Raw genomic sequence first — 12,137 nt, 5'->3', positions numbered from 1 at the left:
CAGCACTCTTTTGCGGCTTGCCATCATTAATCACTCTTCCCTTAGTATTTATTTCACATTGCTGCCCTGTAGCTCAGTGCCTTCATGTGTTCATTTCTCCGATCAATTATTTCTACTTTGCGTTCTCAGTTAAGCTGATTGTACATTGACAAGTATGTATTAGTTCCTGAAATATTTTTCACCGGATTCAAATACAGCCAGTGCATTATACAGCTGGTGCTGTATAATGCCCTGTTCAACAGCTTTCATGTGAGAGTTCCAATACTATTTACGTTTGTGTCTCGGCACAACTATAGAAGGTTACAAATGCGGTGTATTCTAGCTATAGCATTGAAGTGATATAGGTGACTGAACCTTTGTTGTGGAAAGCTTTGTGCACACTGAACGAATACAACAAGAAAAGGACATAGAGACCAGCGCAGTTCTCTTCGTTCAGTCTGTGCAAAACATTCCACAATGAAGTCAAACCAAGTAGCCCGCCTTTCAGACTTACTGACTGAACCTTCTTTCATTCGCTTAGTTGGTACAGATACATACTTGTCATTATACAATGCAAAATATGCAAAAGAAATTAAGCTTAGGACACTGACGGCGGCACTGTCTTCTTCCTTTTTCATGCGCTGTACTGTCAGCGCAAACTTAACGAGAATAATTTTTCATTGACTGATGCGTTGTTTGAGACGGTTTCATTTCCAGCTTCACCTGCATCGTACACTTGGGACTACTCCCTGCTTACGAATTTGCCGCAGAGCGTTTAGACGTCCCACTTCCATGCCATTAAACATAGCATGGTACTCCGATCAATTATTTCTGCTTTGCGTTGTCAGTTAAGCTGATTGTACATTCACAAGTATGTATTAGTTCCTGCATTATTTTACAGCGGCTTCAAATGCAAGATGCGTGTTGTTTGGCAATCACATCTCGATTGAATAGGAATTCATTCCGGATCCAAGCTATGTGTGCAACGGTCATGCTGTTGGTTAAGACACAATTAATAAAGTTTGAGAAAAGATCATTTGTCCGTACCGCGAATTCTTTTATTACATTGCGATCCCTGTTCTGTTCTGTGCAGACAGAGCATGTGTTGTTGGTGGGGTCAGCAGCAGATAGATTTGCCCAAGAAATGGGGATCCCACTGGTGGACAATGGCTCGCTCGTCTCTGCTAAAGCCAAGCAGAGGTTGGAGGAGTTCCAGTCCTTTCGAAACACCGTGCAACGATCCATCAACGTTGACAAAAAGTGAGTGAAGGAAAGCAAGACTCTATTTAACCTTGTTGCTTGGCGAGTTTTTATTTATTCGATTACCTCAAAGGCCCTTAATCAAGGCATATTACTTGAGGTGTGTACATTCATTACTAGTGCATACATTCACAATTAGTGCATACATTCACAAATAAATGCAATCGGTACTGTTCTTGAAAGCAGCACAATTGGATTAGAGCGCGACATGTGGATGCAAGTAATTCCATTGCTTTGTTGTTTGTACGAAGAACGGTCAGAGCTGGGCAGAAGTATGCGGGCACCAGTGATAAACAGCTGATAAATGAGTGGGACTACGGTGAGGTGGTGTGATGACAGGAAACCAAGCTGCGAATAATAAATCTTTTGGAACACGCAAAGCCGACAAGCTCGGCGCCTAGATTCTACGCTGACAAGGTTAGCACGTTATTTAAGGTCTCTTACACTTGGGGACCCCAAAGGAAAAAAATTCACACCACCAACACGGTGTGCTCTCATCGTTCCAACCAAAGCACATTATTTTTGTAATTCATAAATTTATTCTAGTACCTTTCTCAAAAGGGGCCTCACGATGACTCAATACAACAGATGGTTGACTTATACAACACATTTTTGTTTCGTTGATGTTTCGTTACTTGTTTCTTAGTCGGCTGATTCTTATGGTGAGGAAAAAATGTAGTGTCGCTGAAAAGCGCCAAGCATCCACATTGTGAAGAATGCCCTTTAATGTGCGAATGAATGGTTCCCCCATAATGACCTTTTGTGTTACAAATGTCTTGTGTTCTCACAAGGAGCCGTTTGGCGGATGCATACTTTTCCACATGTTAGGGGCAAATGTATACAAGGGAGGATCTTCATTGACAAACGCCAGCGATGCTTGACCGTGCACGTGTATTAATTTATTTAATTAGTGACGAAACTCTGCCATCCCGCATGGCACTATTTTACCGAGCTTTTTAGGCGCTCAAAAAACTACTTACAGACCATGCCTTTTAACTACATGTTTTAGGTGATGCCCCATCATAAACGCATACGCTATCGACCCATTTTTGTGCTGTCCTTCTCCTCATGATGTTCCTCCTGAAAGCCATTACATACATAACGAACCAAGTTATAAGCGGATCTACACTGCACATGTTTTCCGTACCCTGAATTGCTCTTATGCTGATAACCTGCTGACTGAAATTTTCATTTATCTTTTCCAAGCAACACTTACCCAATGCAGCACGCAGACATGCAAAATCAGATATGCCGCTTGTTACGTCTTTTGAGTGTCGCGGACTGTATGACCAAGAAAGGTAGTACGTTGCGGTAGTTGACACCACATCCAAAAACCGTAGCTTGCACTTCTTTGACAACAGTGAAATCTAGCCCTTGGCTGCTGTCCTTGAACACTTAAAGTCTCTACCACTCTTCTGTCCAAAGTACCATGTTCAAATAAACATCCTCCACATAACGGGACATCTTTATTCCAGGGCCATCAAGGTTTGAATCGATTGCCTTGTCAAGTCTACTTAGAAAAATTGTGCTAACTACCAGAGAAACATTTGAGTCCATACAGATACCCGAATTTTTGTTTCTACAAATCATTCTTCAACAGTGCAAAAGTGCATTCAAGATAAAAGGTTGATTGTTCGGGAAAGGCGTTAATCTACACGCCACATTTGTTGACAACTTCCATCTCATCGTTGTCTTCCGTTATATAATTCCCAACACTCGATAGTAAGGGACTATGCGGAATCTTAAGTTGCAGATTACCGTCTATCCTAAGGAAATTGCAGCTTCCGATGTTATGCGTGCACAAGTACGGTCGGTACTCATTGTTTAATAAAATGAGCAGATCAGAAACAGTGAAGGCCTTAGGGTGGTTTTTCTTGTACACTCATATAACCAACTTCCATGAGTCATTTTCTGATACTATGGCTCCGAGCGGAACATAAATCTCATTTGCCTTGACCAAAAAAAAAATCAAGATGCTCGCTGCACGAGCGCTTAACTGCTGAAACAAGTCAATCAAAATGGTCGCTTGCCATTCACGTGTCTGCTTTATCCCTAATCTTCCTAGCATTTACGCTGATACAAACAAAATGCTTTTTTCCGCTGTCATTGCCTTTTCTTGGAAGAATCCTTCAGGTACGACAACGAAACAACCTTTCTTGGCTGAAGTAAGAAATAGTAAATTGTTCTTCGCGCCAATTTTTACCAAGATCTTTACATGTTCATCTTTTCTATCGGGGAGTCATAGTCCTAGAAACGAAATAAACGCACTTTGTGACCAAGTGAGGACGCTCTTCTGCAGCTACTCGACGCGACATGCATTTGACCAATGCTGAGATTTCCGGTGGGGTGAAGGCTGACTGGTAGCGGAACTTCGGACCAAGTCCAATAATCCTTTTATATCCCTCCGGAATGGTAGAAATCCACGTAAAACACGGGGCAGGTGGGTTATTGAAATTCAAGATGATGAGCAAGACGAGAACAAGGTGAAAGGAGGAGCCAGCGTTTCGACGAGTGGAAGCTTGTCTTCTTCAAGGCGACATATGCTTTCCTCGCCGCAGTATATTGATACAAGGCAGAAACATCTAAACAGCGCGCGCAGGTTCGTGCGCCCCATCAAGGCGACAACGGCGTATTGGAGGAAAAGACGACGAAGTAATGGCACGTGTTTTCGCCGCACGCACTCGCATCGCAGGTGGCCGTTGTCGGCGTCTGCAAGAAGAAGACGAGGTGAAGTGACGCTCGAGAGAGAAGAAGAAGGCCTTCCTGATCTCCCGTTTAGAACGCTGCAGTGCTTTTTATTTACCCCCAGGGCACAAGTTCGCCCACAATAAATAGTTGTATCTGTATTCCCTTAACTGTCCGTTACAATTCTGGTGGAGGTACGCGATAATGATTTCCAGCCCAATTCGAGTTGGAGAAAGCAGCCCGGAACCACGCCATCTGAGACCTAACGAGCTTACGCCTGTCCACCAGCGCACGAGCCGTCGCCTACGTGGTGAGCCGCCCAAGTTTCCTCTTTTGCCGGAGCAGACTATAATAGCAGCAGCGGCCAATACTGAACTGACATCCCAGACAGCCTCAACCCGTATCGTTGTTCATCAGCCGCGAACGCCCGAGCCTTTTCACGGCGACACCTTCGAAGACGCCGAGGTCTGGTTGGAAGGCTTCGACCGCTTCGCTGACTACAATGGATGGGACGAAACCGGAAGCTCCCGCAACGTTTACTTCGCGTTGCAAGACTGTGCGCGAACGTGGTTTGAAAACCACGAAGCTGTCCTCCGGTCGTGGGATGACTTCCGACGGGAGCTGTTGGCCACGTATCCGAGCACAGACCGCCGGGAAAGAGCTGAAGCCGCTTTGCAAGCAAGAATCCAGCGAAACAACGAAAGCGTGGCAATGTATCTCGAAGATATGTCCCGCTTATTCCGCCGGGCCGATCCGAGCATGAGCGAGGACAAGAAGCTTCGGCACCTGATGCGCGGTGTGAAGCAGGAGCTTTTTGCTGGTTTGGTTCGCAGCCCTCCACGCACCGTCGCCGAATTCTGTTCCGAGGCGACAGCTATGGAATGGAGTCATCAACAGCATGCGAGACTCTACAACCACGATATGAACGTCGCCTCTATGGATGCGATGTCGGCAATGTTCGGGAACAGCGTCGAGGTCTTACGAGAACTCATAACATCTGTGGTTCGAGAAGAGCTCCAGAGGCAGCAGCTGAACAACGGCCCCACAGCGGTCTCTTCCTTAGCAGAAGTGGTTCGCGAAGAAGTGAGACAAGCAGTCCATGAACAGCACCCGCCAGCACAGCCGCAAGCGTCGTCACTGGTACGGCCGACGGTATCGTACGCAGAGGTACTCAGAGGATCTCCAGGACGTACTTTCGTCGCGGCAACTGTGCATGTACCCGAACCTCGGTTCTTGCCGTCTCCGCTGTCGACGCAAGAACGGAGCCTCCAGCGCTGATTCTGAAATATAACGACGGACGCGAGAACAGTTGCGAAAAGAGTGACGTAGCTTCCGATTTATGTGTGTATAGACGGCTGGGAAATTATTGCTTTAGTAGACACAGGCGCAGACCATTCCATTATGAGCAAAGCACTTGCCAGAAGACTGAAAAAAGTGCTGACACCTTGGAGAGGACCGCAAATTCGAACCGCCGGTGGGCACCTTATCAACCCGGTGGGCAGGTGCACTTCTAGAATCGGAATACGCGCCTTTACATATGTCGCCAGTTTCATTGTGCTATCAGAATGCTCAAGGGATTTAAGTATTCGAAATGACTTTTTGGAGGCGAACGGTGCAGTTATCAACTTGCAGGAATCCTGTGTGTCGTTCTCAACGAAGCACGCTATCGTGACGTTCGAGTGTGAAGAACAATTCGATGCGCTTCAGATCATAGATGACGACGTCACGATAGCCCCAAGGTCCAGCATAGCTGTCGCCGTAAGAAGAACCGTATTCAGCGACTATGAAGGAATAGCAGACAGTAACGCTGGACTCTTACTAGAAAAAGGGATCTGCATGGCAAGGGGTCTTGTTCGGCTGCGTGACGGGTGTTCAAATGTCTTCCTGACTAATTTTGGAAATGAAGTCCAGCATGTTGCGAAGGGAACCGTCATTGCCCGCCTTAACGATTATGAACAGATTACGGATTTGAGCTCTTGCGATGCTGCATTATTTATTTATTTATTTATTTATTAGATACTGCCAACTGCCTCTTGGCAGTCCAGGCAGGAGTGAGTGTGTACAAAGTCGGCACTGCAAGTCAAAATAACAAAAGCATGGGTTACAAGGAACCATAAAAAATGCTTAAATATGCAGACTATTGCGTCGGGAAAGGCAGCATGTACAAAATTACAAAAATAGGAAAATGGTGATTCTAAAACGAACACGCTTCGTTGCAAAGATTGCACGGCAGACACAAATGATTCAACCGAGGACATACAAGCGACTTCTTGCGGTAGAGCATTCCACTCTGCTATAGTTCGAGGGAAAAACGAGAAGCGATAAGCAGTAGCTTTAGTCGGTGGCATCACAATCGCTTTGCTGTGCTTGGGTCTGGTTTCTCTTGTTTTATTAAAATTGATGTATATGTCGGGATCCATTTTTGTTTGTTTATTAACGATATTAAACAAAGTTTGTAGGCGATGCAGTCTACGCCGAAATTCTAGCGATGGGAGGCCAGACCGTGTTCTGAGATTAGTGATCGAGACTCGTCTATTATAAATATTATAAATAAATCTAAGGGCTTTCTTTTGCACGCTTTCAATGTTGTTGACACCGGTCTTTGTGTGGGGATCCCAAACTGCATCGGCATATTCAAGCAGTGGTCTAATCAGTGTCGTGTAGGCAGCGAGTTTATTCCTACTAGTGCAATTTTTGAGCCGGTGTTTAATTAGCCATAGCTTCCTTAGCGACGCTGAAACGACGTATTGGACATGAGCGTTCCAGGCTAACTTCGAGTCAATAACTACACCCAGACACTTATATTTGTCAACCGTCTCAATTGCTACATTATTGATTCTATATGTACAAATCGATGGTGCTTTCTTTCTTGTAATCATCATTTGAGTACATTTTGAGGCATTTAAGTTCATACGCCAGGACTGACACCAATTATCGATTGCATTAAGGTAATCCTGTATAGCAGTCTGATCATGGTGTAATTGAATGTTGTGGTACACAATAAAATCATCAGCGAAGAACCGGCATCTTACCGGTGTTAGGAATGGCCGTACGGGTTGGCAACGTACCAGCTTTCAGCCCGTTGCACATGTTCCAAGCCCACCAGACGAGGCGCCCTTCCGAGAACTGCGGATGACCGGCAGCCACCTGGCGCGCGGTCAGCTCAGGAATGTGGTACGGAGCAGAGTTCTACGAAGCCCGCGGTCGTCGACACCGAGAGCTATGCGGTACCAAGAGTTCTACAAAGCCCTCTGACGTCGGCTCCGGAGCCTTTGTGTGTATGCGCTCGAACTTGTGTGCCTTGGTGTGTGTGGGCCGTGCTGCGGGGCAGCGGCAAGTTTACAATGGTTGAACGAACGTTTCCGACCACACGAACATTTCCGTCCACGCCGAACGATGACGTCGAACTATGACGTCAAGCGGAGAGCTTATAAGCAGCGTTTGCCGGCTGCTAGAGTGCTCGTGTCGTGCTCGTCGTCGGGAGCTGAGTGCTCGTTGTCATGCTCGAAATGTAGTAGTGAGCTGTGTGCTCGTAAACTGTTTGCTGTATGTTAGTCTTGCGGGCTCCATATGGGAGTCGCGCTAGACTGCCAATGTACCTTGCTTAAAATGTAACTAATTTAAATAAATACTGTTCACCGAGTTCCTCTCTACGACCTTAACTCCTTCAAATGGTGGCAGCGGCGAGATAGTCCGACGACTCCTACATCTGGTTGACAGCGGTAGGATCGTACGACAAATCTTACACCGGGGAATCAAAGGACAAGTCATTCAGATAAACCAAAAAGAGACGAGGTCCAAGTACTGGACCTTGCGGTACACCGGAAAGTACGGGAGCAGGTGAAGAAAATGAGTTTCCTATATGGACATATTGTGTTCGGTTAGTTAAATGAGAGTCAAGCCAGCGAAGAATTTGTTCATTTTTCAGCGCACATTGTAGCTTGAGCTTTAGGCTTTGGTGACAAACACGGTCAAATGCTTTCTGAAAATCAAGGAAAAGCACATCTATTTGCCCGCCGCAGTCCAGCGCTGCCCTGACTTCATTGGTAATATGTAGAAGCTAAGTAACTGTAGATAGGCCACGCCGAAATCCATGCTGTTTTTCCGAAAAAAATTATTGTTTTCCAGAAAGCTGCTCAAGTGCTTAAAAACATAGTGCTCCATCACCTTACTAGCGGTGCAGAGAAGCGAGACGTGTCTGTAATTAGTAATACTGAGTTTATCTCCGGACTTATGAATGGGAATTATCTTTGCTGCTTTCCAATCGTTAGGAAGGACACCTTGCTTTAGACTTTTGTTAAATATTGTGAACAGATACTTTGCGCACCACTCCGCATATCTAAAAAGAAAATGATTTGGTATGTCATCAGGAGCAGCAGATTTCTTTATATCTATGTTTAATAGGGACGAAAGAATACTTCCTTTGCAAAAATAAAGGTCCGGAAGTTCGCAGCCAGAACCTGCAAATTCTAGGCTATCGCCTCCAGTACCGCGTAGAAATACCGAAGCAAAGTACTCGATGAACGCTTCAGCAATATTCTGGTTGTCACTGGTCTAGGTATCATTCAATCTAATTTTGGTGACCGAGTTCTTTTTCTCGGATTATGTGCATCCAAAACTTTCTTGGGGCGTTTGATAAAAAATAGTGTAGTTTAACATTGAAAAAAATGGTACTTTGAGTCTTTTATTTTTTTCCTAAGTTTGGTACGCATTGACGGTAGCACAGAACGATCGACACAACTATTGGGGCGTGACAAGCGTTTTGAGTGGCGCTTTAGCTGCAGTATGTCCCGAGTGATCCAAGGGTTATTGCGGGCCATTCTCTTGCGTTTTGTTGGAATGTACCTGTACCTACATTCCCGCACTGCGTCCTTAAAATGCAACCACAAATCATTGACACAGGTTACACCTTGATTTGATTTTTGAAGAAAAATGTCGGAATCTTGCTCTAAGTAGTCGAGTAGACTTTCATCAGCAGCTCTCCCAAAATCCAAGACTTCTTTGTCTGGACAACAGATAATATTTTGCTGTAGACTGCTTTTGAGCAGAATCGCTTCATGATCTGATATGCCTGGTAAAACTTCTACAGTAAATCCTGTTTCACTGACTGCTTCAGAGATAAGAACAAGGTCGAGGATAGTTTTTGAGTTTGAAGTAACACGTGTAGGTGTTCCTACTACTTGTTTTAGATTAAAAAAAAACGCCAAATTGAGCAGCATTTCAGCATGTTGACTGTATGTAGGGAATAGCCACTACTCTTTTCTTGTTATTACTGCTTCCTGTAATCACTTCAGTTTCCCTCGAAATCAACTTATGCGTTCAGCCACAGCGGCCACTGCCAAGCTAGGATAACCTGCTTCTAATGGGCACTAGACCTGTGCACTAAATCTGGCGCTCATTTTGTGCATGCATGATCTGGGCAGAAAAGACTTAAGGCACGACACGGTAATTCCGTTTTTTACTACTCTGAAATGCTTGCATTGAAAATTTAACAATGGCTCCGAAGATCTAGGGGAGTACTGCCAAAACACGTGATTTTCTTCGAAGACCAAGGAAATGTCTAAAAATTGAATTACGCGTCTATGGGGTAATTGTTTGGTAAACTTTAATCCTCCTCCATTAAGTTTAAGTTGCTCACTCACTGAGGTAGCAGCGGAATCGAAGTCTTCCCTATTGCAGAAAATCAGGTAATCATCAGCGTAACGAAAAACCTTAACACAATCGTCTAAGGCCTTCTCTAAGCAACTGTTAATCTTGCTCAGGTAAATATCGCTAAGACTAGGGGAAACCTTTCAACTAATGTAAATTCCTGATTTCTGCAGAAACGCGCCATCTCTCCACCCAACCAGAGTCGACTTGCAGTACATTGCAAGCACATTAAGTACATGTTGTACCTTAAGTCTTGTCTCACCAGATCACGCATGAACAAAATGAGCGCCAGTTTTAATGCACAGGTCCGGCGCCTATTAGAAGCAGGCTATCATAGCTGGGCAGTGGCCACTGTGGCTGAACGCTTAACGAAGTTGATTTCGAGGGAAACGGACGTGATTACAGAAAGCATTAATAGCAAGAAAAAAGTAGTAGCTATTCTCTACCTTCATTCAGTATCGCACAGGCTTTAAAAAGTTGCAAGTAGATGTAATGTTAATTTTGTTTTCACTGCTCCAAATAAGCTGGGTAAAATATCCGCTGCCGTGCAGAGGAAAAAGGAGCAGGGGAAAGGCAAGAAAAGAACAGAGATTTGTCCAGAGAAGCACATCAAGAAGAACAATTTTACTGACTGTCGTATGGGTGTGGTACATAAAGTTCATGGTTATATTGCGCTTAGTTTTCCACTGACGATATTAAGTGAAGGACAGTACGTGGACGTACGTAGCGCAAACTACCAACTGTTTAATACTGTTAAAGAAGGCGCTTATATGCAAGGAGATATGGCATGGGGGGGGGGGAGATATAAAAGATATGACAAGGTGATGACATGTGATCATAGTTCGGGCCAGGCATACATCGTTCACATGCACCCGTTCGCCCTGGCAAACTCGACCTCAGCTTCGATAAGCGAGATGGACGGAGTGCTTACGCACATCTCTTTTTCTTTAGCTATCGCAAGCGCCTCCCATATTTCACGCTCCGTTTTTGTTTTTGATGTGCCAATGACTGTGGTGCTTTCTAGTAGCGGAGAGCATTTGCATTGTTTGCAATGTGCAGCCAAGTTGCTAGGTGCTGTCAGAAGCTGGCATGTGCATTTGTGCTCCCGTAACCTATCATTTAGACAACGTCCAGTTTGCCCAATGTATACTTTCCTGCAATCTAGAGGGAATTGGTAAACCATGGAAGGAGCACATTCCACGTACTTTTTCACGTGCTTAGTCTGACAGACCGGAGCACTAGGATTGCCCTCTTTGGATCCTACATACACCGTCTTGCACATGCCTTTTAGTTTTTATTTATTCATTTATTTATTTACTCTCATACCCACAGCGCCATTTAGGCACTACAGAGGGGGGGGGGGGGTTACATACATTTGTGTACACAGCTTATGGCATCCAATAAACAGCATGAAACTATACAATACAATGACAAAAAGGCAGGAAATGGCATCATACAATTAAGTAATAAAGCATTATGTAATGATAGCAAACTCTACGATTGCTATATACGATATATACAATACATATATATATATATGTATATGTATGTATATATATATATATATACATATATATATATATATATATATATATATATATATATATATATATATATATATATATATACATACAATGCTATACAATTACTATATATATACGGAGCGGACAACAGTACTTGAACGCCATGGCGTTGGGCTGTCTTCTGTATCCTATGGGACAAGCCATGGATGTACGTGAAAAAGTACGTGGAATGTGCTACTTCCGTGGTTTACTAAGTCCCTCTAGATTGCGGGAAAGTATACATTGGGCCGAAACGAGCTAGGGAAAGAAGAATGATAGGTGTAACGTTAAGGGATAAGAAAAGAGCAGATTGGGTGAGGGAACAAACGCGAGGTAATGACATCTTAGTTAAATTCAACAAAAAGAAATGGGCATGGGCAGAACATGTAATAAGGTGGGAAGATAACCGATGGTCATTAAGGGTTACGGACTGGATTCCAAGGGAAGGGAAGCGTAGCAGGGGTCGGCAGAAAGTTAGGTGGGCGGATGAGATTAAGAAGTTTGCAGGGACAACATGGCCACAATTAGTACATGACCGGGTTAGTTGGAGAAGTATGAAAGAGGATTTTGCCCTGCAGTGGGCGTAACCAGCATGATGATGATGATGATACATTGGGCAAACTGGACGTTGTGAAAATGATAGGTTACGGGAGCACAAATACACGTGCCAGCTTCTGACGGCACCTAGCAACTTGGCTGCACATTGCAAACAATGCAAATGCTCTCTGCTACTAGAAAGCATCACAGTCATTGGCACATCAAAAACAAAAGCGGAGCGAGAAATATGGGAGGCGCTTGCGATAGCTAAAGAAAAGAGATGTGCAGAAGCACATCTCTTTTAGCTAATCGAAGCTGAGGTCGAGTTTTCCCGGGCGAACATGCACAAGTGAATGATATATGCCTGGCCCGAACTATGACCACATGTCGTCACCTTGTCATATCTTTTTATATCCCCCCCCCCCCCCCCCCCCCGCGCCATATCTGCTTGTATATAAGCGCCTT

At 44.5% G+C, this 12,137-nt stretch overlaps 1 protein-coding gene across 4 annotated transcripts in view; it reads left to right on the top strand.

The window, feature by feature from the left end:
• Nucleotides 1–12,137, top strand: part of LOC139048167 (isoaspartyl peptidase/L-asparaginase) — a 470,184-nt gene that overhangs the window by 313,582 nt on the left and 144,465 nt on the right. For all 4 annotated transcript variants that reach the window (XM_070522723.1, XM_070522725.1, XM_070522722.1 and 1 more), the window contains exon 4: nucleotides 1,073–1,239. In XM_070522723.1, the coding sequence (XP_070378824.1) occupies nucleotides 1,073–1,239 (167 nt within the window). The remainder of the gene's footprint in view (nucleotides 1–1,072; nucleotides 1,240–12,137) is intronic.

The sequence above is a fragment of the Dermacentor albipictus genome, chromosome 7, assembly GCF_038994185.2.
Source record: "Dermacentor albipictus isolate Rhodes 1998 colony chromosome 7, USDA_Dalb.pri_finalv2, whole genome shotgun sequence".
NCBI classification, from domain to species: Eukaryota; Metazoa; Arthropoda; class Arachnida; order Ixodida; family Ixodidae; genus Dermacentor; species Dermacentor albipictus.
This window is presented reverse-complemented; position numbering and strand designations above follow the sequence as displayed.